We start from the raw sequence: 27045 nt of genomic DNA on the forward strand, positions 1-27045 counted from the left end.
TTTCCAGGCGTGTCAGCTGATTGTCTAGTGAGCAAACGGAGAAATCGGTGGCTAGAGGCCCAGACCGAGGTGTTGAGATGATGCGGCTCCAGGCAAAGCTTTGGTCGGAACCGCTGCTCCAAGGGTGTTTGCTGGTGAGTGCTGACGGAGCAGCCGTATTTGTTTTAGCAAAAGCCGATGCCATTTCAACACTACAATGATCATGACACGACTGGTGTTGCTAACTTGCACGGATGCTCTGTTAGTTTCGCGGAACCCTCCGCGAGGTTGAGAAGCAGGGGATAGCTATAGGAAGAACCGGAACAGGGGTGTGGGGACATGAGTGAGAATTCGATGCTCCGTGCTTGAGACCTTTGCCAATATCGATCAGACGGTCCACAAGCTGCTTCCGTGGTCGCAGGTTCCATCCGGACCGTCGAAGTCTGCCCGGCCGTGGAGGGTGCTGGGTCGGGTCCATACCCGGGGGCATATTCCAGTCCAAGTATCCGACCGTGGCCGCCGCAACAGCAGCGTACGTCAGATGCCACACCCTTTTCACAACCTCAACAGGTCCAACCCCTGCTCAGACGCGACCAAGAACAGCCTACTCTCCTCTCCTGCTTGTCCCGATGCCGCCTGGTGCTCTTCCTCTTCTGCTGCTGCTTCCGCTCGCCCTGCTGCGCTTCGCGACCGCTACCGCCACCGCCACCACCACCGCCACCGCCGACGCCAACGGAACCCGCGGCAACGCGACCTGCGCGCCGGCGACATGCGGGAAACTGAGCATCACGTACCCGTTCTCGCTCAGCGGCGTGCAGCCGCCTCTTACTGCGGCTTCCCGGTCTTCGAGCTCACGTGCGCCGACGCCGCCGGCCTACCTCGCCAGGGACGTTCCGGGAGCGCCTGTTACCGCATCCTCGACATCTACTACGGGAGCAACTCGTTCGTGATGGCCGTCCGACCGTCGACTCGTCCTACGTCGGCGACGAGAGGTGCCACATCCCGGACTTCAACGTGTCCTCCGGGCTCTCCCTCCTGCCGGTCAACATAAGCGCCGCCAACGCGAACATCACCTTCGTCTACAACTGCACGCTCCACCGCAACGCCAGCGTGCTGCTGTCGCCGCCGTGCGCGAGGCCCACGATCGGAGCGTACGTCCCGGACGGCGAGGGCAACGCGCCGCCAGACGTCCCGAGGAACTGCAGCTCGGTGAGCGTGCCGGTGCGGCGGTCCTCCTTCCGCAACGCGTCGGAGCCAGCCCGTGAATACAAGAGATTGATTGAGGAAGGGTTTCTCTTGGAGTGGCCGCCGACCGCGGCGGAGTGCGGCGCGTGCAGGGAGCGCGGCGGCGAGTGCAGATTCGTTGAGCTTGCCTTCCAGTGCATCTGCAGCGACGGGAGGCCCTGCCGGAATTCTCGCGGTAAGCTGTAAGCAGCATCTGTTAACTTGAGTTGGTCTATTTCTGAATTCTAGCCAATACGGCAATACATATAGGTGTCTCACCATATGCTGCCATTTCTATCTAGTTAGAGACTGGTATTTCTCCCGTTCTTGTGATTTCACACTAGGAGCTCAAACAATTTCCATGGTAACTTGAGACTAACGAAATTAAACACCAAAGTTGTTGGTCTATGTTATTGAAGTTGCACTTTAGACTATTTGAGGCGCCAAAGAAAAAGAACAACCAAAAGCTGCTAATAGTTTTGCTCGAAAACAAGGGCTGTTAAAATTCAGACGCATTCGTTGACTAATCTTAGCCAGCGACATTTGAATCTTGAAATGGTCAGTTCTTATACTTGGAACTTCGTACCGCCTCTGCAAAACTAGTGGTGGATTTGCTTCGCTCCTTCGTCTTTCTTAGCGCTTTATAAACCTTAGGCTACACCTAGCAGTAGGAGCCAATCCTTTCGGTCAATCTTCAACGGGGACAAGCCAGCCAGAGCCATGCTGCGGCATCAAGTTGTGCATCCAATTGAGTGACGCACAAATCGTTTTCTGAAAGACTGTTCAACTTCAACCTTTTTGTCAGGCCGTTTGGTCCAACCATACGGTCTGATGTTTTCCTGGGCAACATGGCTAGCAGGTTCAGTAGGAAATTAGTAAATGATGCCTTTCAGATTAGGGAACGGGTAAGTACTCTGAAGGGGACTGATCACTGTGCCCCCGCCCCTGTACTTATCTAAACTCCATTAAATAGTAGATGAGATCCAGCTAAGAGAGTGACTCCGGTCCACATGCAAAATACTAAAGTACCTGATCTGCAATTGCAAGTCCAATCGAACATCTTTGCTGCTTCCTGCTTGCACGATTGATGTTTAACGTTGCAATTTGGGGCTACAATATGACATGTCCAATTTGCACACGTCTTTGTCTTTGTTAGTGTCCTTTCTCTGCTGTCCCTACTTCTGCATTATCTTAATTACCATCTATCCATCACTATCAAAAGCTGCACTTCTAGTTTTCAAGGACAAACCACCTACTTTAGAAAAAAGTTCTGCCAAGATATGTATACTTTATGTTTTGAACATAGAATGGTAGTCCAGATATGTATAATTTAGAAAAAAGTACTGCCAAGATATGCATTACCTAATATTCATCGGTACAAGTGTATAACCATAGAATGGTAGTCCAGATATGTATAGTGAGAAATTTTACAATAATTGAAAAAAATATGAGCCGTCCATCTGATAAAATCGTACGGTAGTGAAGGTATGAAGTACTTAGAAGTACCTAGGATGTAGTACCTGGTACTTCCAAAATGTGGGACCAAGTACCAAAAGTGGGACCGAATACTAATTTAATTTAATTTTTATAAATACTTTCTCTAGATCAACTGCTAGAAAAAGTTCAAGGTAAAAGTATCTGAAAGTACCCATACAATCATTGTAAAAGAGCTCATGTATATTTTATATTTTTAACATAAGTATATAGAAAATAAAATTGATTTGCCAAGACATGGTCGTGTGTACCATTTTTTCCCTGATAATTTTTAGGTAGATTAAACTGCATCTACGTTTGGTTTCCACTATACTTTATGCTACATACTGTATTTCTTTTACTAAGGGAATTTGTTCTATGCAGATACTCGAGGAGTAATCAGAATCGGGACAGGTAATCACAACTTTATTCTAAATAAAGCAACCCTAGTTGCAGTTGCATGCCCATCCTTATTAACTTAAACAAATCCAGTATACTACTGTAATACACTGACACATAACGTTGGGGTGTTCAATCTCTGTAACAAGAACAGGAATTGCAGCAGCTCTTCTGTTGCTAATCATACTGAGCGCTCTCTGCCTTGTGATCGCGCTACACAAGCGACGGAAGAGGACGCGATCTTCGTCACTGGCCGGCCTCATCGCTGATGGCACGCCATTGGCATCGCTCAGGAAAGAGTTCAGCATGACCGGCTCGCCGCGCACCCACATCTTCACCTACGAGGAGCTCGACGAGGCCACCGACGGCTTCAGCGACGCCCGCGAGCTCGGCGTCGGCGGCTTCGGGACAGTGTACAAAGGCACGTGCTTTTCAGTTTCAGACTCTCATCTACTAGTGTCGATGCTTCAAGAATCAAGACTCAATTTGATCGATCAGTCCAGAGGTTAAAGAAAGGGATGGTGTTCGTGCTCGTTGCAGGGACTCTGCCCGACGGCAGCGTGGTGGCGGTGAAGCGGCTGTACAAGAACAGCTACAAGAGCGTGGAGCAGTTCCAGAACGAGGTGGAGATCCTGTCGCGGCTGCGCCACCGCAACCTCGTCACGCTCTACGGCTGCACCTCGCCGCGCAGCAGCCAGGACCTGCTCCTCGTCTACGAGTTCGTCCCCAACGGCACGCTGGCCGACCACCTCCACGGCGCGCGCGCGTCGGGGCCCGCCGCGCCGCCGCTCCCCTGGCCCGTCCGCCTCGCCATCGCCGTCGAGACGGCGAGCGCGCTCGACTACCTCCACGCCGTCGAGCCGCGCCAGGTCGTGCACCGCGACGTCAAGACCAACAACATCCTCCTCGACGAGGCGTTCCACGTGAAGGTGGCCGACTTCGGGCTGTCCCGGCTGTTCCCGGCGCACGCCACGCACGTGTCCACGGCGCCGCAGGGCACACCCGGGTACGTCGACCCCATGTACCACCAGTGCTACCAGCTCACCGACAAGAGCGACGTGTACAGCTTCGGCGTCGTGCTGGTGGAGCTCATCTCCTCCAAGCCGGCGGTGGACATGAACCGCACCGGCTCCGACGTGAACCTGGCCAACCTGGCCGTGCACATGATTCAGCGCTACGAGATCGACCGGCTGGTGGACCCGCGGCTCGGGTACCGGGCGGACGCCGAGACGAAGAGGACCGTCGACATCGTCGCCGAGGTGGCGTTCCGGTGCCTGCAGCCGGAGCAGGACGTCAGGCCGCCCATCAGCGAGGTCCTGGCAACGCTGAGAGAGGCGCACGAGACGGGGCAGGCTGGCTGTGCCAAGGTCATGGATGACGTCGCGTTGCTGAAGAAGAGCAGGGATGGCTCGCCGGACTCCGTCATGCACAAGTGGACGAGCCCATCCACAACTGCCCATAACAGCAGTTGAGGCTTCAGAAAATGTTTCTGCAAGTGGCCAGTCTGCAGGATCCGTAATGTGGCTGAAATGTACACTGAATGAATGGTTCGTGTAAATGTGAAGAAATATTTTTCTTTGTAAGGAAGAGTGAGGGTTGGTTCAGAATTTCAGATTCCTGCACCAAACGAGGCAGTTAGGAACCGACATTTAAGGACAGATTTGAGAATTAGAAATTTTTAAACTGCCCTCACACATCTTGGATGAACGATCTGCAGTACAGGGAAGTCACTCGCGCAAAGTTACAGCGGGGTAGTTGAAAGGTGATCTCTTGGTCTGAAATCTGAACGATTGAAACTTGGAAGGTTCACATCTCTGTATTCTGCACCAAACGAAGCAGCTAGCATGACCGATCTGAAACAACTCGCATTCTGTTGTCCACTCCCACCCACTTGCACACAAGCACAGCGAACTTCCTTCAGGTTGTTTGAGACCCTTTCCAGTAACACTCATTCACACATCTTGCATGAGCCCGCGTTCCGTGGAATCGCGCAATGTCGCATCATCTCCGACTTGACAGCCGAGGGGACCCAAATTTTCAGAAATCGCACCATCTCGTCATGCAATGATGCCACTAGAACGATCTCCTCTGCGCGTCTTGCTCTTCGTCTTCTCCAGCCTCGGCGCCGCCGGCACCGCCGCGGCGACAGAACGGAGGATCCCGAACGCCACCGCGTCGGCAACGTGCCCTTCGTACCGGTGCGGCCACGCCGTGGACATCCGGTACCCGTTCTGGATCGACGACGACGCCAACGCGAGCGCCGGCAACTCGTCGGCATCCCACTACTGCGGATACCCGAGCCTGCGGCTGGAATGCCGGCGCGACACGCCGGTGCTGCCGCTCCCGTCGGGGGACTACGCGGTGACCCACATCCTGTACGGCGACCGCACCGTGTCGCTCTTCGACCTCGGCGTGTTCTCGCGCTCCAACACCTGCCCGCTCGTGGGGCGCAACCTCTCCCTCCCGGCGGGGTCGCCGCTGTCGCTGACGGCGCGGGACGCCAACCTGACCTTCTTCGTGCACTGCTCCTTCGTGGGCATCCCGGCGCACCTGGTGGCGTGCCTCGAGGGCGACGGGCGGCACCACTCGTACGTGTTCCGCGACGGCGACGAGCTCGCGCCGCCGCGCGGGTACGCGGGGCTGTGCCAGGACGTCGTCGGCATGCCCGTGCTGCGGAGGTCCCTGCTCGGGGCCGGCGGCGGCGCCAGCAGCCCGCTGGACGCCGTCGTGCCGGCGCTCAACATGGGGTTCGAGCTGAGCTGGAGGCCGGTGGCGGACGGGGAGTGCGGCCGGTGCGAGAGGGCCGGCGGCCTCTGCGGCCGCCGTCGTGGGGCGGGGAACGGGCCGTGGACCTTCGCCTGCTTCCGGGCTGCGGCAACCGCTGCGTGGATTGCTTCAAAACGCCCAAGTACGCACGCATGTTCCTCCCTCCTGCTGCTGTGTGTTCTTGATTTTTGGTGCGCCAAGGTTTTAATGGGCTTAACAATACGTAGCTCTGCGCACGCGTAAGTATGGGCCTAGCCATATCAAACCCATTACCAACGAGTGATGCAAACTATAAATGGTGGGTCATAGCCCATATGGCTTAACAAGAGGATCACTCAAATCAGGCACGTCTGCTGAGTTAGTTGCTGGCTCTTTCGGACGTTTTGATGAGGATAGATAGGTTCCGGTGAACCTGAACCTGGGAAATAAACACGATGCCGGATCCAAACAGCTAGCCTCAAGCCACATCCGCCGTGCCTGCATCTGTGGGTGGTGCAAGCTAGTATTTCTCTCGACGAACAGTAACGGGCTTTTACACTGTAAGGGTAAAAGCAGTGTGAACGCACGCGCTGGAATCGGTTATCACCGTAACGACTCGCCTTTTTCGTTCCAAGCTCGCTTAACAGACCGGGGAATCTCCGTTCAGAATTTTCGATCCATCTGCTTCGCCACTTGGCCAGTTGGGACGCTGCTTGCTTGAGACTGGTTCAGTGGAACCCCGAGAGGCGATGCGTTGGGACTCGGGACTACGCGACGGCAGTGACGTAACACATGTAAGCATCTGTCCCAGCCCATCCAGTGGCATATCCCAGTCTCAAGTTTTCACATCGTCGACAAGAATATGGGGAGAGGAGCCACGCGCAAAGCACCAAGTCCCCCCCCCCCCCCCCCCAACTGTACGTGCTCGTCGTCTTCATTCTTCAAACGGGACGCGGCGCGACGCACAATGACATAGCATGCAAGCGTCCTCTCCCGATCTCGAGCTCTCATCCAACTTGCACGATCGAGGGCAAGGGGCACGATGGCCCCTCCCAGTCTTCAGTCATCAGCTTGGACTAGTAGTAGCGTGTTTGGTAAAACGTCGCGTTAAAATTTCACAAAAAGACGAACTTCCGCATGGAGTACTAAATGTAGTCTATTTGCAAAATCTTTCAGGGACAGATGTAACTTTTTGAGATGAATTTAATGACAGTAATTAATTGATGATTTGCTACGGTGATGCTACAGTAACCACCCTCTAATCACGCGGTCAAAAGCCTCATTAGATTCGTCTCGCGATTTACACAGGGGTTGTTGAGGTGGTTTTGCAATTAGACTTCATTTAATACTCTAAATTAGTGGTCAAAAAGCTAAAAAAAAATTTCGTGAAATTTTTTTCCGCCTTAACCAAACACGGCCGCTGCGCTGCTCTGCTCCCGCCACCACTAGTGGAAGTCCACATCCGGGCCCTGCTCAGCAGAACAGAGCGAGTCAGACTCGGAGACGAGGACCGGTCACGGTCAGCACATATCCGATCCGGCAAGGCGGCGACATCCTTGGCGCCTTCCTTTTCCTTCCGGTCCAATCCAATTAGTCCGCTGCTTTGTGCATCTTCTTCCCCGTGTTCTCCCCCAAACTAAAACAGTCGCGTCCTCGACTAGCCCGCAGTTCCACCTCCTGTCGCGCGCGGTCTCCCAGAGATGCCCGCGTGTCCTGTTCCAGCGGCGGCGGCGGCTGCCCTGCTCTGCCCAGCCATGATGTTGCTTCTCCCCCCTCTGCTACTGCTAGCCAGCCCCACCCCCGCTGTCGCCGCCCTGAACACGGCGACGCCGTGCGCGCCGGCGTCGTGCGGGAAACTCACCGTCGCCTACCCGTTCTGGCTCGACGGCACGCACCCGCCGGAGTGCGGCTACAAGGCCTTCCAGGTTACATGCGACAAGCAGGCCGGCAACCTTTCCCTGGCCAACTCTTACTGGAGATACCAGCTCCAGGACATCTTCTACGAGAACAGCTCCTTCACAGCCGACCTGTCTGGCGCCCCTTGCGATCTCCAGAATTTCGTCAACCCCTCCTCCGACCTCGGCCTCTCGCCGTTCAACATCAGCTCCAAGAACCTGGAGCTGTTTATCCTATACGACTGCCATCTGGGGAGAAGACGCGCACCGCCGCCTTCTTGGACGCGCGTGCGCTGCCCGCCTGCGCCTCCGGATGATGACCCGGACTCGTCGCCGGTGTTCGCCTTGCTTGGGATCAAGTACACGCCAGGCGGCATCGCGACGCCACCGCCGACGAATTACTGCAACGTGTCGATGATCCCGGTGCTGGGATACGAGGGAGCGACGGGGGCGGACTACCAGCGGCTGTTGCAGGGTGGGTCTCTGCTCGAGTACACGGATGCTGGGGCCTGCAAGGCTTGCAGAGTGTCTGGCGGCCAGTGCCGGGTTGATGCATCCGACGATGCGTTCAAGTGCTACTGCACCGACGGCAACGACAACTGGTTCGTTTGCGGTGAGTTCTGTTTAAGCTTATGATTTAGTAGTAACTTGTTCTGTGTCTTACTGTTTCCTTCGTCTAGTTGGTTTTTGCCTCTATAATCTATACTCGATTTCCAGGTAACATGCGTAAGCTTGGTATATTAGCACAACATTTTTTTTTTGCCCCCGAAACACTCGAGAATGCCCTGATATAGTGATATTAGCATCCGTCAAGAAAATATATTTTTTAGTTTCATCTAAAGTGCCAACTGAATTGTTGGTTAAACAACGTCACGTGCTTTTAGAGCGTCGATGATGGAATGCACTGCTTGCATAGTACTCCATTTTCATTCACTCTTCTCTATTAATACATGCCAATTATAATCCTACGGGATGTTTCGGAAAGGAAACATGGTAAAATCTAATCGAGCAAAAGTGTTATAACATTCTAAAACTAATATCATTGACTTTGTGTGTGTGGGAGAGAGAGAGTCGATGATTGCGCAAATGCAATCGCTGCAAAAATGTCTAATCCCTGTGTCAATAGAAAGGGCGGTCTTTTCATGGAAAATTCTAAGAGAAGAGGCGAGAAACGGATCGACAAAATCCGATCCACTCGAGGAATATCAATGCTGAAGAGTGACAACCAATATTGATTTGTATTGAAGATTTGAAGTGCCTAATAGTTAGTATCTTGTAGTCGTGGACATTCAAGTATGTTTGGGGGGGGGGGGGGGGGGGGGCTTAGTATTGTCTCTTCGGAGATATCTGATAAAATAGTGGGGGCTGAGGATTGTCCCTTCGAAGATATCCAATAAAATAGGAGGGCTTAGCATTGTCTCTTCGGAGATATCGAATAAAATAGGTGGGCTTAGGATTATATTACAGAAAAACAAGTATAATGGGTAATGGCTGTCAGATATAGGTGGCCAACCGGGCCGCCCGGGCACGGCACGACCCGAGCACGGCCGGCACTGGCACGGGACGGCACGGCACGCCGGGGCACGGCGGCGCCGCCGTGCCGTGCCGTGCCGCGTAGTGCCGCCGTGCCGGCACCCCGGCCCAGGCGGCCCGACGAGGCTGCCGGCGTGCTGTGTCGTGCCCCGGGGCACGACAGCACGAAACGGGCGGCGGCGGCCCGCGCGGGGGCGGCAGCGGCGGACGACCGGAGACGGCGGAAGGCCAAGAGCGAGGAAGCAGTCGGCGAAGGGCGGAGGCAAGGTCCGGGCACGCGGCTGGAGGCGAGGTCCGAGCTCGTGGACGGAGGCGAGATCCGAGCATGCCGGAGGTGAGGTCCAAGGCTCCGAGCTCGCGGACGGGAGGAAGGGAGCGGCGCTGCGGATCCGGCCAGAGGGGGGAGCGGCGACCGGCAGCCGGAGGGGGAGCGGCGCGACGCGAGTCGCAATCGCCGGTCGCGAGGAGAAAGCGATGGGAGGGGGGAGTGACGCGAGGTGTTTGACGGGCCGAGGCCGTGCCGCCCCGTGCTTGTGCCTTAGCCGGGCCGGGCCGTGTTCGGGCCGTGCTTTCTCGGGCCATGCCCATGCCGGCCCAGCGGGCTCGGCCCAGTTGGCCACCTATACTGTCAGATGTAATCCTAAAATTTAGGCTAAGCTTCCTCTGCTGGTAGCCCAAGCTGGCGAAGCAGGCCTTGGTGCTGGGCTGCTGGCCCATACTGGCCCTCCTGAATACATTGGCAGGTGCCTTCACCATTCAGTACTGTGTCGCTGACCTTCTCCACCATCTGTTGACTGGTACATATTTCTTCTTAAATAATTACTGTAGGTACTTTAAGCCAAATGGGTGTTTAATCTTACCAGCTGTCTATTACAGAGATCATGCTTGCGTAACTAATTCTCGAAGATGCCGTTGGTTATATACTCAACATTCAACAACATCGAAAGAAGGGCAATTTTGACCGAATAGCTTAAATGTTCATTAATCACCGTGTTCGGTTGGTGCATTAGCCTCCAGCCATACAGTATTTCTCTCTCACATCGCTCTAGCACTAGTCTCCAGCCACCAGTCAGGTAACAGTGTTTTTCTCTCACACCACTCTAGCTCCAGTCTGCCGAACGCAGTGAATCTGGATTTAGAATTCTTCCACGGCCGTTTCAGTATGTCGACATTTTTTTTACCACACAGTTTAGGAGCTTTCCTCTGTTTCTGCCTGTTGCGTACTATCTGACTTCTTAATTCTACTATTGGATCATACTTCAATCAATAACTATTATCATCACATATTAAAAATGTGTAATAACAATAACCAAATTGATGGGAACCTTTACATACCCAAACTCAAAGGTCTAGACATTGACAGCAAGCATTTTATATTTTAGTCAATGCAGTTCGATTGCACACGTTCTATGGTGTCACTATTTTCTGTTGAAGAGAGTACTTCAAAACACATTCCTCGCTGTTCATAATGCATCAAAGTCAAGCTAAGAAAATTCTACTCCTACTAAACGGTGCCGTAGTAAGACATATTCATGCGAATCCCTCGTAATCAAGTGCCCAATGTCAGATAAATCGGCTCCTCTCTCCATCCGCCATCTACCTCAACAATCATCCTACTACATAAAATGCGATAAAAACCTCGAGCATCCACACTCCTTTCGTCGGCACCTTTTCCCCCTCTGATATCATAATGCACGCTGCCGCCGTGCTACCACTGCTTGTGCTCCTGCTGCCTCCGCTCGCCGCCGCCCTGGACGAGGACTGCACGCCGGCGTCGTGCGGGAACCTGTCCATCAGGTACCCGTTCTGGCTGCGCGGCCGGCAGCCTCCCTACTGCGGCTACCCGTCCTTTGGCATCGACTGCGACCCGGCCGGCGCGCCGCCGCTCCTGAACGGCTCCTACCTCCGCGTGCTCGGCATCCAGTACGGCAACAGCTCCGTCGTGGCGTTCCACACCAACCTCGCCAACGACCCCACCGGCTGCCGCGCCACCAAGTTCAACGTGTCCGCCAACCTCGTGCTCTCGCTCGTCAGCATAAGCCGCGCCAACTGGGGCCTGTTCCTCTGCTCCAACTGCTCGCGGACGCCTCCGGCGGGGTCGTTCCCGATGAACTGCACGGGCCCGGGCCGGTGGTCCGTGTACCTGAGCCGGAGCTACGAGACCGGGGGCCCCGTGGAGGAGGCGGCATCGACGGGTTGCCAGTACGCGGCCGTGCCGGTGATGCCCGGGTCTGAGCTGAGGGCGCTGGGAGACTACGAGAGGCTCGTCAGGCGCGGGTTCCTGCTGGAGTGGACGCTGCCCGGGGACTGCGCGGCGTGCGACGCGAGCGGAGGACAGTGCCGGCACGACGCCGACGTGAATGCGTTCAGGTGCCTCTGCCCCGACGGCAGCACACAGCCGGCGATGTGCCCGCGCGGTGAGTTAGTTACTGATCCCACGATTCCGCACGAGTCCTATTTTTCTTAAATCCTGCGTTTAATTAGAACTGACTTGAAGAGAATAGTGTTAGCCGCCATTGATGGGACAAACTCTAGAAGATGACTTAGATGAATATTGATGCTGAATAATTGAGCGCACGTTAGCTGGTAGAAGCCGATAGAAATTAGTCTGCGAAATGCTGAAACTGGAATAAGACCGGTCTCAGTGGGAGTTTCATGGGCACAGTTATCTAGACTGAGAACTAAGAAACTGTGCCAGATGAGTTTTATAAGAAACTGTGCCAGATGAGTTTTATGGTGATGAAACTCTCCTCACATTCCATGAAACTCCACTCTTCTCTCTTCATGCTATGTCAGCAAAATTAATGATATTTAATATTATGAAATTCTCCATGAAATCCCCATTGAGACTGGCTTAACATACTGTGCCATGTTGCATCATTTTGACCAGCAAGTCAGAGCGCAAAAGCCCGATGCAACAAAGCCATTCTGTTCAAACAAAAAGATGCAAGAAAGCCATGCTTCAACTCTCGAAATATCTACTACCATTTATTAATGGGTAAAGTCCGTTTTTCAACCCTAAACTATCACGATCGTCCGATTTTGGTCCTTGAACTACGAAACCAGACATACTACACCTTGAACTAACGAAACCGTTCGAAAAACAACCCTAGACTCAGCCTGAGGCGGTTTTGATACAGTACAATTTTCGAATTTCTAGAATTTCACATCTCTCTCAATTAAATAATGGAGAAAACATAGTTAATGTTGTCTAAAAATCATGATATTTTTTTGGGAGGTAGAACAAGAGACAAGGAATCTATTTTGTCTAGACGTGATGCATTAAACATAATGGAATTTGAATTATAAAATTTTAAAATGGGTAGAATTCAAAATTCCTTGAATTTTTTAGGGAACCTAAACCTTTGATAAAAATTAATTAAAAATATGATAATATATAATTTTTCATTTAGTTTAATTAGGTACTTTTATTGTCCCAAGTTCTATAGAAAATTCACAAATTAAAATTTGAGGAATCAAATTTGATTCAAATTTGAGCGTTATGAAGGAATTCAAAAACTTTCAAAAAAACTTGGACAAAAAAATACATTATTAAAATAAATAAAAAACTATGAATTATCATATTTTTAATGCATTTTTAACAAAGGTTTAGCTGACCTAAAAATTCAAAGGATTTTGAATTCTACCCATTTTTAAAATTTTATAATTAAAATTCCATTATGTCTAATGTATCACATCTAGCTAAAGTAGATTCCTTGTCTCTTGTTTTATCTCTCAGCAAAATATCATGATTTTTAGATAATATTAACAATACTTTCTTCATTATTTAATTGAGAGAGGTGTAAATCCTAGAAATTCGAAAATTTTACTGTAGTAAACCCGTCTTAGGCTGAGTCCAGGGTTGTTTTTCGAACAGTTTCGTTAGTTCGAGGTGTAGGATGTCCGGTTTCATAGTTCAAGGACCAAAATCGGACGATCGTGATAGTTCAGGGTTGAAAAACGGACTTTACCCTTTATTAATTCATTAGTCATTTCAAAGGGGGTAGAAATGCATTAATTTGGGATGGATAATTAACTTTCCTTTGGTACGGTGTTCCGTCTTTTACTTTTGTGACGACCACGCACTCCAATCAGAAAATGACAAGATATATTTGTAGAAAAGTCAAGTCAAAGAAACGGACTGCTCTTAAGATTCAGATATCTGTTCATCTCTCTCCGATATTTTCTGTTTGACAATGATCTGATCTCTCTATAAAGTCGCATTTCTCTCATGTAATCTAGTTTCTTCCATCATGTACTTCTTCCAATCCGGCTCGCTGATTGGCAATTAGGATACCTAACAAACGAATGCGGTATAATATTTTACATATAATATGTTTAGTAGTGTTTTGAATCTTTCAAAACTTATTTTATTGTAGTTTGGAGGAATCAAATTAGAACCCCTGCTTTGTCAAGTGCAACAAAAACTTGCTAGGGACTATCAACCTATACATGTTTCGAGTTAAATTTAAACCTCATACCTCAAAATTTGTAGCACCACGTTTTCTATGGTTCTGTTCCTTTTTGTACCAAAAATAAAATTCAATGCGTCCCATGTAAGTCCAACAAATACAACTCCAACACTGCTTTATCAATTGCAACACAAACTTGCTAGGGACAATTGACCTATACATGTTTCGAGTGAAACTTTAAACCCCCATACCTCAAAATTTGTGGCACCATATTTTCTATGATTGTGTTCCTTATGTACCAAATAAAATTCAACGCATCTCATGTATGTCCAACAAATACAACTCCAACATTGTGTTCCTTATGCTCCTTGATTGTTTGATGAAGATACAACCACTACTAGAAAACAAGCCTTAGGTCCACCCCAAAAGTACCGCATAGGTACCGGTTCATCTCCATACCGGTATTTTTGGGGTGGATGGAATTTATGAATGAGCCTTAGGTACCGATTGGTATTATCAACCGGTACCTAAGGCTCTCCATAGGTACCGGGTGGTAACTTTTATATTAGTACCGGGTGGTACCACCAACCGGTACCTATAGACGAGCCTTAGGTACCTGTTGGTGTTACCAACCGGTACCTTAGGAGCCTTAGGTACCGGGTGGTACCACCAACCGGTACCTTAGGCTCATCCATTGGTTACTTAAAAGGAAAATATCTCCTATTCGATCAGAACAACTGTGTAGCTGAGATGGTAAAGGAGCAACGTGTGAGGCTAGAGGTCGCGAGTTCAAGTCCCAACCAAAGAGAATATTTTGTGTGAATTTTGAAGGCTTAGGCACCGGTTGTTTTACAGCCTTTGGTACCACTTCGGGGGTACCGGTACCAAAGGCTCTTTGCAACCGGTGCCTTAAGCCGATTTTCTAGTAGTGAACTGTCTCCTAACCTTCTTCCACTCTGAGGCAGTGGTGCCTATCTCTCTATGTTCTACTTCACCCTGCTTGTGTGACTCTACCTAGATCAAATCATGGGCCGTTGGATCGGATGGACCCAACCCTATCTGACCCAAACTGATCAATGTGTTCGACGGCCTTAGGTAAAATTTTGCAGCCCGCCAATAAAATCAGACCGAGCATGGGTAGATTTTTTTTGACGCGAGATCCCAAAGAACAGACCCACCTTAAAAATGTATGCAAAATATCAGGGGTTTTGTAGGTCGAAAAACATCGAGTTTTACCCGACCCAAGCAGACCACATGTCAAGTCGAGCTAAAGCCAAAAAAATCTAATCCAGTAGTCACATCTGATCAGACTAGGATTGAATAAAACAAAAGAGTAAATTGAACTATCGGCCCTTAAACTTGTTCTGAGTTCTCATCCCGGTTCCGGTACTTGTAAAATGCTCATACTGGCACTTAAACTTGTCCCATACTCTCATCCCGATTCTTAAACTTGTTCGAGTTCTCATCCCGGTCCTTATACTCTCAAATGATCTGCAAACTTATCCCACGCTCTCAGACAAGTCCATATACTTCCAAAATATTTAGAAAAAACTTTTACGATTTGTTTCAAACTTTTAGAATTTGAAGTCAAGTTCTAATCTCACTCAAATTGATAAAAAAAATTTCATGAGGCAATCATTGGATACAATATTTGATGATTCTAGAGTTGTTATTTTAATAATAGTTGATTTTATTTTAAAGATTAAAATAATTTTGAAATCATTTATCCTTTGCTCTAAAAAATCTTGAGAAAATCACAAAAATAATTCAAATCTAGGTTATTTAGAGATTTTGATATTTTATATTCAATTTTTGATAATTTATCCATAAACTTTGGATCCACTTTGGTGGGAATCAAACTTGATTTGAAATCCAAATAAATTTGAAAATTTTGTAAAAGTTTTTCTAAATAAATAATGTATTTTAGATGCATATAGACCTGAATGAGAGTGTAGGATAAGTTTAAAGACTGAGATAAGAATGTGGACGAGTTTATGAATTATTATATGCATTTTGAGAGTATGATGATCGGGATGAGAACTCAGGATAAGTTTAAAGACCAGGATGAGAGCGTGGGATAAGTTTAAAGACTATTATGTGTATTTTAAAAGTGCTGGGATCGAGATGAGAACTCGGGACAAGTTTAAGCCCCACCGTTGAAATTTACTCAAAACAAAACTATGGGTCTCTTTTAATTTTGATTCGGCTCAAATCTATTTGTCCAAATGATTAAGAGGTTGTTCGGCTGGTAGAATAAATAGTACTCGATTGGTAGAATGAATAGTATTGTGTGAGAAAAAAATAAGTCGAAATAAGCCAAGGCGCACGGTTGATCAGATCAGCCGAACAGGCTCTAGGGCACTCTGGCTCTAGTAGCTCCGCCTTCCTCGCAGTGTGCCTTGGATGACCACCGTTCGGATCATCCTTGTAATTTCGATCCGGAGACCTCCCAAACTTTGAAACCTAACCCGTCGGATGGTACGTGACATCTAACTTCTTGCGATTTCGGTCATATATTTGAGCAACCGTGTTAGCGGTTAGACCCTTTTATCTCCTTAATACTACAAGTCAACTGGAGTTGCAAAAACGAAAATTATTAATTATAAATAGTTCACTAACAAGACAACATTGACTTTCCTGCTCTAGCTGATTACAAAGTCCAACAATCCGGAAAGACCAGTAAGACAAGCAAATGCCATTTGCTACTTCTCCCTTTGGACCTTCGGCCCCCTCCATTCCCCAGCCGGCAAGCTCCTCCATTGATCGAGTAGTAGCAAGCAAGCTTGATGCATCCGGCCTTGCTCCTCCTCAAGCTGGTCGCGTCCTTGCTCCTCCTCCATCTCCATGGTCGCGCGAGCGCCGACTGCGAGCCGGCGGCATGCGGGAACCTCACTCTCAGATACCCATTCTGGCTCGGCAGCGGCAACCAAACCTCGTCGCCATGTGGCCACCAGGCCTTCGAGGTCTGGTGCGGCGACGGCGGGAGGGAGGCCTCACTGAGGGGCTCCTCCATCCACGTCCTCGCCATCGACTACGCCAACACCTCCTTCGTGGCCTCCCACAGCCGGGTCGCCGCCGGCGACGACGGCGTGTGCCGCACCGACTTCAACATGTCGGTCAGCATCGCGCTGAGCCCGTTCACGATCAGCACCCGGAACCGTGCGCTCTGCTTCCTCTCCAAGTGCAACGGCCCGGCCCCGAGCGGGCCCAGGTTCGTGAACGCCACCTCGAACTGCAGCGCCCCCATCTACGCGTACCTCGGCGGGGCCTACTACTGGGACAGGCCGCCGGCGATCGCGACGGGCCGGTGCGTGTACACGTACATCCCGGTGCTGGTGGGGCGGGAGGCGGCGGCCATGACGACGGCGGCTAACTACAGCTGGCTGCTCAAGAACGGGTTCGTCCTGGAGTGGGAGGCGGCTGGCGGCGTCGGCGACTGCGCCGCCTGCAGCGCCGGCGGCGGGCAGTGCCGGTACGACGACGCGTTCCGGTGCCTCTGCCCCGACGGCACGCGCGCGGCGGGGCCGACATGCGCCGGTGAGTAGTCCGATCCGATCCACTTACGCTCTCCTCCGTACACGTACGTGCGCGCTGCAGCGGTCAGCGTGTGTGGACGCCGGCGGGCAGGGCGACTCGGCCGGCGCGGCACGTGTTGCTTTCTTGCCGCGAGACTTTTCCTTGGTACATTGCATCATGCGGATCGCGGCGCGTTGGAGCTGCCCAATGCGTTGGAGCAAATGTCTTGGATTGTCTCTGATTTATAAATTATGAAAAAAAAATCCAAGTTGTCGTAGGTTTTGGTTCATAAGCTTAGAGCTGGGAGATTTGGAGTCAACAACTGCATTAATAACCGTTTAGATGGAAGGCATAAGAAAAACACATGAAGTTGAAGAGAAAGAATGATGCAAATGAAACTTTCATCATGGTGTTGAGCCTCATGGTAGTATCCCTTAAAAAATCAAATGGAATATAAGAATTTCTAGGATATATAGGATGCCGAACATTTTCATAAGAAATTTCATGTAGGACTCAAAACATTTTAAACTTGTTATATTATCCTTTTCCAAAGGGCCCCTACATTTTCCTACATGGATATGCATCGTGTCAGAGAGATGCTTGTGACAAACCTAGTCAAGTACTAGCAAAAAACGATGATCAAACTTTATCTTGGTCCAAATCCAATGAAGCATGTTTTGTTGTAACTTCACACTAGCTCGTGCCCTACTTTTGGTCTAGTTTTGAACTATTATGTCTAATTGGACTTCCCTTACATACTAGTATGATTGTCTCTAGAAAAAGGATATAATATTTCAGAGTTATGAGTGCAACGACTATCATCTCTCACCAAAATCATAAAACTGAATTTAGATATACCACTTAAATGCAATAAATTCATGTGTATCATTTGGAGAGATCCATGACTTCCAGGAAGCCATAAGACAGATTTCAACTAGCAAATACCAACTTTCAGTGGAACCTTGATTGGAACATTCAATCATAGAATTCTGATTTTGATTTCCCATATACATACATTGAAACTCACCAAAATATATTTTCAAGTCTTGACATCGACTTCTTACTTTGAAGTGTTTTATTTGGCAATTCTCATGTATGTTACTATTATAAAAAAGAGTGAGTTTGAATCAAACAGAAAACATTCGATACAGAAAAGTTATATTCTTTTCACCTACCATCTAGGGCAAGGCCCCACTATGATTATCTCTACAAAAAAAAAAGATATACTACTTTACTGTTATTAGTGCAGCTATTCTCTTCTCTCACAAAAACATAAAGTTAACTTACACATACCAATTCAACCTTGACCTCAACTTTAAAAAGGCGAAAATTCAAATGTTTCATCTGTGGTGATGGTCCATGACTTCCAACTAGACAAAGACAACTTTCAGCTAGCATGCCAACTTTCAATGAACTCTTGATTGGAAGTTTCAGTCATAGAAATCAGATTTTGACCTTCCCATTTCTATCAATTCAAACTAGCAGAAGTATGACTCAGAGTCTCTAGACCTAGGATAAACTATCATATTCTAACTTTAAAGTGTTTGATGCAACAATTTTGATGAACACTATCAAAAAGAGAAAAGGGAAATTCAACACAAATTTAAAAACATCGTACTTGATGTAGAAAAAAAAACTCCTTTTAGTTTTCTTATACTCCCTCCTTCCACGTTTATATGGCGCACACACATATCAAGATTCAAACCTTGCTATCTTTGATCAATAATTTGACTATTAATTTTTTTAATTTTATAACATAAATTTTATATGATTGGATTCGTAATCAAATATAATGATTATAAGTTTATAACCATAAGTGATATAATATATGATAAATAAATTGTCAAAGTGTTATTTGGAAGACCGTGCCATGTTCCAATATGCCTTATAAATGTGGAAGGAGGGAGTAACATCTAAGGCGCAATCTCACTAGGTGTCTAGTGATGACACTGCTGCTGCCAACAAGATGTGCATAAAACACGCAGCGTACAACCTAGGGTGTGCCAACGCGCCTGCGGCACAGTGGTGCGCCCTCCCGCCGTGGAGGCCACCCGCCCGAGTTCGATTCCCAGTCTGGGATCGCTCGGGTGTGGCACCGGGGATTTTCCCCAGAGGGGTGCCGGGGAGTGTGTGTGCGTGTGTATAGGTGTGTGTGTGTGTGTGTGTGCGCGTGTGTGATCCCCGGTAGGCGTGTCCTCGGATTTCCCGGCAGCCCATCTGCGCTGAGCGCGCGGTCAGCGTGGGTGCCCAACATGAGTTCTTACATGCCGGCCAGTGCTCCTGGCAATGTTAAAAAAAAACCTAGGGTGTTGAATAAAGCTGTCAGCAAGGTGTTGGTAATGGAATGTGCATTATTTGCCTTTAAATTAGCACTGTGTTTAGGAATGCTTGCATTTTCAATTAGAATAATTCAAGATCAAGTGTCTTTCACAGTGATTTAGTAAGATTTGATTGAAACTACCAAAAGTAATGGGGTTGCAGTCCCGAACCTAGAACGGTGTTTCGGCCGATCTAAGATTCTAAAGTCCTAAGTATATAGTTTCAAAGCTTTTGCTCAGTCGCAAGTAAGAGTTACATAAAAATATTAGAACTGTTCTTTTTTAAAACGAAATATTAGAATTGGTTTTTAAACAAAATATTAGAACTGTTGCTTTTCCCGATAACGACCAAGATTCCACTAGATATTTTTCCTGGCACAAGCATGTTCGCGCTTATCCAGCGAAAAGCTACACTACATTTACCCACGGATTCCGCTACTAGGAAATCGACAGGAACACATTAGTTTGAGAGAGAAGATGCCATATGTATCAAAGACATCGATCTAAATCATAATTGCGTGCAAAATTCAGTGGCATTTGAGTTTTTCCGAGAAAGAAAACGCTTGAGGTTGTTACCAATACACTTTCGTAGCTGTTGCCAACATAGTCAGGTTGAAACTACCAAGTCAAAAGCGTACGGGCAGTGTGCTCCGCGGCGACCACCTTCAAAGCCTGCTCTGCTGCTGGTCTCCGCAGGAATAGCATCTACCGGCCTACTAGGTGTGTACAAACGGTTGTTGCCGTTCGCTAGCACACCCAGCAGTCCATGGTTGTTGCCGTCCAACGGGCACCTCGGAACTTCCCGTGCGCGGATGACGACGGCCCGGTCAAAGGTTTCGGCCGCCACACTGCGCACACACAGGACGCCCGGACTCCCCTTGATCACCATAACATTTAGTCAGCCACTTGCTTGTGCCTTGTCATCCTCCCATCACTGAATCACCGCCCCCCCCCCCCCCCCCCCCCCCAATCACCGGTTCCAGATTCTCGACATCTTCTACGACAACGCGTCCTTGCTCGTCGCTGATGTCCACAAACTCGAAGATTTCAGTAACTCTACTTCGAAACGCTGCCACGCCCCGTCGGGCAACAGTTCCTTCAAGCTCGGCCTTCCGTTCTCGATCAGCACCATGAATCGGGACCTGATCTTGTACAACTGCGCGAAGCCACTGCCGGAGGAGGAGTGGCGGGGAGAGGGGCTTGTCGAGATGAGCTGCGGGAACAGGACGTTTGCTCGTGTCGCCGCCGACCGTTCCCACGACGATTCGGGAGGCTACGGCAGCTATTTTCTGGAGGGCTGCAACGCTACCGTCGTGCCGATGCGTGCGAGGTCCGGCGAGGCGAACGCGAGTGACTACAAGGAGCTCATCAGTGACGGCTTCCTCTTGACATGGCGGATGCCAAAGCGACGAGGTACGTTACCTGGTGGCACCAATAAATTAGCCTAGAACATGAGCCTCATCGGCGTAGAGACTAGTAGTACAGAGCACGGACCTGGCAGCCCAAACCACCGATCAGTTTATTGATAAGGGCATAATAATAATATATATATATATATATAATAATACGAAACGCCTGTCATCGTCCCCAACCGCGGTAGGCGTGTTCGCCGCCGGCCCGCCCGCCGCCACCTTGACCTTGCCGTCCGGGGCTCCCCAACACAGAAGTCAATGAGATATTCAAACTTGGAATCATATACGGAAAGGGACTAATCAAACGCTCGGAAGCCGTGGACCACGACCGGTCAAACCGCTCACCACCGCCCTGGTGTCCCCTCTCAAATTCTGCCCCCATTCTGTTCCACCGCTTGTTGTTGACTTCTTGTGGTACTGTTCAAGCTCATCTCCCTCGTCATACTCCGGAATCCAAACCACTCCGTCCCCAATCCGAAATGCCTCCGCTCCTCCTCCTGCTCGCCTCCTTCCTCCTCCGGCCGGCGGCGGCCAGCGCTGCAGAGCCATCAAGCTGCTGGCCGAAGACATGCGGGCGCCTGAACATCACCTACCCGTTCTGGGTGGAGGAGCCGGGCCGGCCGCCGTGCGGGCCGCCGGCATTCCAGCTCAAGTGCAACAGCAGCGGCGCCTTCGTGAGCCGCTCCATCTACCAGGCGTATCGGGTGGAGAGCATCTTCCCCGTTAACCGATCCCTGCATGTGGTGGACATCAACCTGCCGCTCGCCACCGGCTGCCCAGCGCCGACGTTCAACGTCTCGATCGTGCCCCGGCCACTCTCTTTCAGCAAAGCCAACAAGGAGCTGCTCTTCCTCGGGAAGTGCACGGAGTCCCAACCGGAGCCTTCGGCTGGGTTCCACACCCTGCCCTGCGACAGCACCTCCTTCGTCCGGCTCGCCGACGGCCGGAATTTCTCGAGCAGCCACGTCCAGGGCGGCGTCCCGCCGAGCTGCTCCTTCGCTTTCGTGCCGGTTCTTGTGGCTCCCCGGGGGAATGGCGACGAGTACATCGCCAGCTTGAGGAAGGGGTTTCTCCTGGAGTGGACAGAGGTGCCCGGCAATTGCTCCGAGTGCATTGCAAGCGGCGGGGAATGCGTGTACGGCGACACCGGCCTGACCTTCGCCTGCAAATGCTCCGGCAGCTTGCGCCCTGAGAAGTGCGGTGAGTTCAGGATATTAAAAACGCACTGCGATTTTGTTTCTATTTAGGAAAAAGGAGAATTAGTCATTATTAGTCTACTAATCAGGGAGTAGAGTACAGTCGGCCGACGCTAAATGCAGAGAGATAGCACACACACACACACACACACACACACACACACACACACACACACACACACACACACACACACACACACACACACACATATGAAAAAAGGGGTGAAAGTACAGAGAAATTCAAGAACAATTTCAGAGGGCTGCTTTACTCTCCTAATATTCAGATATCACTAGTGGTTCTTAAATCGTACAATGCAAGTGGTGTTATCGGATTCAATGATTCTGAAGTGTCCATTTCGGTAGCAAATATGGTCCTGGCTGCCAATGTCATAGAGTCGCTATCGAGAATAATTGAATACCAACAAGTCGTCTTCGTTGCAGTTTAGCGTGTTCACTGCTACCGGGAATATAAAATGTTAGCTGGAAATGAAGATGTTCAGTTGAAGTGTGCACCGTCTGCTTCAACTGCAAATTATTTTTTTGGATGATTAGTGAAGTTATTCCATTGATGGGAAGGCGAGGCCAACTGTACTATAGTCAAACACATTGGTTGAAGTGTTCAACTTCACTATTCGATAAAGATGCCGTACCCATGGCCCTTATCCCTATTTTTCTTCTAGCGATAGCTGACTACAGAAAATTTTTCTAGTATTTGCAAGCCAATGCACTGTATTTTCTAAGCAAATAACTGAATCTATCTGTTGCGAAACCAGGCCTCTAAGTTGATTCGAACTTTAGTGAATTTAAACCCAGGGCAATCATACCCGAATGATGTGATTGTCAGACTTGAACTGCAGAAGAATGGTGTGATCACCACACCAACAATTATTGTGACTGGTGAACTGATAAACTTATCTGTTTTTTTTTTCTGAACAAAGGAAGAAAAAAACAAAAAGGGTTTGTCCACACAGCTTGGACACAATTATATGACTGATTTGATATTCCACAAGATTCTGTGCTGTTGTTTATTTTGATTGACATCCTTGATATTTCCTCATTGCATCGACTTGCTCCGATTGCCTTTTGTGAGCATAACATGCGTGTTCAATTTTTTTCTCCACCAGGACTTTATCCTGGCTTCTATGCAGGGTCAGTTTGCATAAGGATTTGTTTACTTTCTATCTACGAACTTCTGAGCATTTTTTTTATCTAATTCTTACCATCCGAAAGATGCACATACCTAACTGTAGCTTTTGGATCTATGTAGCAGACCTTGGAATCAATAGCAAGTTAGACCACCTTGACTTAAATGGCCAACCACATTCTTGCAGTGTGAAACTAGATTGATTTCGAAATCCTCTCCAATGTTCATCTTGAGAATAGTTCCCCATGCATCTATGTTTACAATACCACTTTATCCTTTTAGGCCCTTTTGAGGTCAGAAATTTTACCCTCTAGTCGTTAGTCATTCTAACTTTGTGCCAGTTGGTGCAAATATACATTTGAGCCGCGAAGATCTTCTTATGTTCATGCTCGGGGGAGGGGGGGGGGGGCTTGCCCCCCGCAGGCCGAGTTTTTAAATATACATTTGAGCCATCAAATACAAGGAACTTTATCAATTTGGACACAAAGTCAAAGTCAAAGTCAATGGTAATAGCCACTAGTAATGCAAGAAAATTTCACTCAAGCAGGGCACTGAGTTACTGTTGTCCAACATTTCTACTAGAACACTTAAGCTATCCCAGTTGTGCTTATATATGGTTCTTTGTCTTATGTGAAATGTTTTCTTAACAGACACCAGTAGAATCACTGTTGCTGGATATCAAATCTGTGTTTAGTCATACATCTCTTTCTTCGTTGTCATATTCTTTTCCTATTCTTTCAGGCCTAATTCCACTCATATATACTGTCATCTTATCTGCCAGCCATGAAAGTAGTTCAGCTATATACTAAAGCTGGCAAAGTTTTCATGGCAGGATTAGTTTAAACTGCACAATCTTACATTTAAATGGAAAGATATTCACATTAAATGTTCTTACGCAGGACCAAGCAGCAAGAAGAAAATAGCTGGAATTGGTGAGTATCAACCCTTAAGCTGCATAGTCTGGTTTCCTGCACTACCTGAAGCTTTTTAGCATCTTATGTTGCAGAATCTATAGGAACAATTGGTTACCAGTACCACATATTGCTAATGTTGTTACACTATCATGGGCAGCAGCAGGTGGAATAGGAGCTGGTGGTATATTATTATTGGTAGCATGCCTCGGTTTTGTCTGGCACAAGCGCAAGAGGAGGAAACAAGCTAGAGCTCCCAATGGCTTCACGCGTAGTGAATCTTCGATGCAATCGTACAGCAAAGACCTTGAGTTGGGTGGCTCACCCCATATTTTCACTTATGAGGAACTTGAAGAAGCTACTGATGGATTTAGTGACTCGAAGGAACTTGGTGATGGTGGTTTTGGAACTGTTTACAAAGGTTGGAATAATGTTTGCCAAAATCCCTAGCTCGTCAATCTTAACTCTACAGTTTGCATCTCATTGTTTTTTCTGCATTAACATATGAAACTGCAAGTGATAGGAGCTACGCATAACAATATTCTTTGATAAATATCTTGTTCTTATTGACTTTACAGTGACAAGGTGACTTTTTTTATCCTTCAGGAAAACTCCGGGATGGAAGAGTAGTCGCAGTTAAGCGCCTTTACAAGAACAACTACAAACGGGTAGAGCAATTCATAAATGAGGTAGACATCTTGTCCCGCCTCCTCCACCAGAACCTAGTCATCCTATATGGCTGCACATCCCGTAGCAGCCGTGACCTAATGCTCGTGTATGAGTACATCCCTAATGGGACAGTTGCAGACCATCTTCATGGACCCCGTGCATCAGAACGGGGCCTCACATGGCCCGTAAGGATGAACATTGCCATAGAAACAGCTGAAGCACTTGCGTACCTCCATGCAGTTGAAATCATACACCGTGATGTTAAGACCAACAACATATTGCTGGACAACAGCTTCCATGTCAAAGTTGCCGACTTTGGGTTGTCACGTTTGTACCCTCTTGAAGTCACCCATGTCTCTACTGTGCCACAGGGCACGCCAGGCTATGTCGACCCGGTGTACCACCAGTGCTACAAGCTAACTGATAAAAGTGATGTGTACAGCTTCGGTGTTGTGTTGGTAGAGCTCATATCCTCTAAACCAGCTGTTGACATGAGCAGGAGCCACAGCGAGATTAATTTGGCGAATATGGCTCTCAACAGAATTCAGAACCATGAAGTTGAGCAACTGGTTGACCCCGAGCTTGGTTATGAGATTGATAGCGAAACAAAGAGAATGATAGATCTTGTTGCCGAGCTGGCTTTTCAGTGCTTGCAGCTAGAAAGGGATTTGAGGCCGTCGATCAAGGAGGTAGTGGAGGCCCTGAATTGTATCAAGAATGGGGATTCCCCAGAGAAAAGGGTGGATATAAAATCGTCTCCTAAGGAAGATGCACACTTGCTGAAGAATAGCATACAGTATTCGCCCGACTCGGTAATCCACAGATTCCATAGTCAATCAACTACCCACTCTGTAGCATCAAATGCTAGCGGATGAGATGAGATTCCTTGAATGTACTGAACCTGAAGAAATAAAACCCTTTTGGATGAGTTGTACATAGTATAGAGATTGGCTAATGAGCTGGTTCATCTGGGTAAATTTCCCCCTTTCTTTTGTTGACTGATAATGAACTATAAGCTCATGTTGTATTGAAGGCTCAAAAAACTATGAGCTTGCCACAAATTGAAACAGTAGGCAGGTCGTTGGAGTATAAGGGTAATATGTAATAGCTTTCATGTTTGATAATAATACAAGGGTGAGTAAGATGATGAGATGAGGAACATGCAACAAAAAAAAAAATCAAGCCGTACTTGCACAATACCTACGCTAATTGGCTGATGGACATGTTTAAATTTGTCTTGGTTGGTGCGTTGTAGTCTGCTGACAGCCTGCATTCTATATTCTGAAGATTTCAGGATGTGCCATTTGAGCGACATACGGTTCTAAGTTCCAACCTCACATGTGGCACTCAGACATGGAGCTCAATTCCTGAATCGCCACTCTACTATGCCTTTATCTTCCCATTTGGCCTTTCTTAGCTCCAAATTTCAGCGACGGCCGTACATTTACCAGAGGAAGTAATAACCTGCGCCTATACTGTACAGAGGTAGAAGTGTAGAACTGCATATGCGTACCTTAATCGGACGCTACCAGCCGGGCCCGGGCCAGGCCGCTCGCTGATGGCGGCGGCCGCATCTCGCCCTGGCGCCCTGCCATCCGGCGGTGCGCGGGTTGCCGCTGGCCTCCATTGGTGTTGCGAATGAGATCGGCCGCCTCTGCCCTGAGCCGCCTGCATCTACGGTGCTACCGGCGTGCGGCGGCGGCATAGCGCAACGGCATAACTGACCGGGCCGCGCGGCCGGACGGCTTGCTACTACTCTGACGAAGTCGCCCCTATCAGTTGAGAAGGCCTACTGGGCCGGAATCTATAAGCCCAGAGCAATAGTTGGGCCTATGGGTCTGGCTCGTCCAGCCGTGTCACCATACACACACACACACAACACTGGCTGGTTGCCATGAAAAATTCAACAGCACCGCAGACAACTTCGCTCTAAAAAATTCAGAAACGTCACCCAAATGTCACAAAAAAAATCGATCTGATTCACGTCAGGCGGAACAAGTCGCATGCTCTCACAGCATGAGAGCACCACTCCACTGTCCTCTCCTAGGAGCCGAACGCGTCAAATCCCGCCACCATTAAACTAGTAGCACACACACGTATCGTTTTCCACCCACCGGAGTAACTGGGATCCGACGGCGACGTGCAATAATGCGAGCCACGGCGGCGGCGGCGGCGACGCCGACGACTTGTCCGCCGGTTCGAGCACGGGGCAGCGGGTG

The 27045-nt window shown here is 48.9% G+C and overlaps 3 protein-coding genes and 1 pseudogene across 6 annotated transcripts; all 4 read left to right on the top strand.

Moving 5' to 3' along the window:
* The first annotated feature begins 493 nt into the window (after positions 1-493).
* Positions 494-4767, top strand: LOC120673205 (annotated as a pseudogene).
* A 360-nt stretch (positions 4768-5127) lies between these two features.
* LOC120673207 lies at positions 5128-8550 on the top strand. The gene is made up of 2 exons (XM_039953955.1): positions 5128-5981; positions 7666-8550. The coding sequence occupies exons 1-2, from the start codon at positions 5140-5142 to the stop codon at positions 8030-8032; spliced, it is 1209 nt and encodes a 402-aa protein (XP_039809889.1). The 5' UTR covers positions 5128-5139; the 3' UTR covers positions 8033-8550.
* A 779-nt stretch (positions 8551-9329) lies between these two features.
* On the top strand, positions 9330-12450 carry LOC120673208 (LEAF RUST 10 DISEASE-RESISTANCE LOCUS RECEPTOR-LIKE PROTEIN KINASE-like 1.2). The gene is made up of 2 exons (XM_039953956.1): positions 9330-10045; positions 10125-12450. The coding sequence occupies exon 2, from the start codon at positions 10939-10941 to the stop codon at positions 11713-11715; it is 777 nt and encodes a 258-aa protein (XP_039809890.1). The 5' UTR covers positions 9330-10045; positions 10125-10938; the 3' UTR covers positions 11716-12450.
* A 769-nt stretch (positions 12451-13219) lies between these two features.
* On the top strand, positions 13220-25978 carry LOC120673206 (LEAF RUST 10 DISEASE-RESISTANCE LOCUS RECEPTOR-LIKE PROTEIN KINASE-like 1.2). Of its 4 annotated transcripts, none has more exons than XM_039953950.1 (4): positions 13220-17197; positions 24146-24178; positions 24318-24578; positions 24764-25978. In XM_039953950.1, exons 1-4 carry the CDS (start codon positions 16447-16449, stop codon positions 25699-25701), a joined length of 1983 nt encoding a protein of 660 aa, XP_039809884.1. In that variant the 5' UTR covers positions 13220-16446; the 3' UTR covers positions 25702-25978. The 4 variants fall into 4 exon arrangements, with proteins under 4 accessions (XP_039809884.1, XP_039809886.1, XP_039809887.1 ...); XM_039953952.1 differs by having other exon boundaries at positions 24321-24578; XM_039953953.1 differs by lacking the exon at positions 13220-17197 and adding an exon at positions 20946-22106.
* Positions 25979-27045: the final 1067 nt, after the last annotated feature.

Source organism: Panicum virgatum, chromosome 5N (assembly GCF_016808335.1).
Source record: "Panicum virgatum strain AP13 chromosome 5N, P.virgatum_v5, whole genome shotgun sequence".
Lineage (NCBI taxonomy): Eukaryota > Viridiplantae > Streptophyta > Magnoliopsida > Poales > Poaceae > Panicum > Panicum virgatum.

What these genes read in the sequence shown, in the direction of transcription:
- LOC120673208 (XM_039953956.1), top strand. Translation starts at nt 10,939, where the DNA reads ATGCACGCTGCCGCCGTGCTACCACTGCTTGTGCTCCTGCTGCCTCCG.
- LOC120673206 (XM_039953950.1), top strand. Translation starts at nt 16,447, where the DNA reads ATGCATCCGGCCTTGCTCCTCCTCAAGCTGGTCGCGTCCTTGCTCCTC. An exon ending in GAAGAAAATAGCTGGAATTG is followed by an intron (nt 24,179 to 24,317) that starts GTGAGTATCAAC and finishes TATCATGGGCAG; the next exon opens with CAGCAGGTGGAATAGGAGCT. An exon ending in TTTTGGAACTGTTTACAAAG is followed by an intron (nt 24,579 to 24,763) that starts GTTGGAATAATG and finishes TTTATCCTTCAG; the next exon opens with GAAAACTCCGGGATGGAAGA.
- LOC120673207 (XM_039953955.1), top strand. Translation starts at nt 5,140, where the DNA reads ATGATGCCACTAGAACGATCTCCTCTGCGCGTCTTGCTCTTCGTCTTC. An exon ending in TGGATTGCTTCAAAACGCCC is followed by an intron (nt 5,982 to 7,665) that starts AAGTACGCACGC and finishes GCGCGCCGGCGT; the next exon opens with CGTGCGGGAAACTCACCGTC.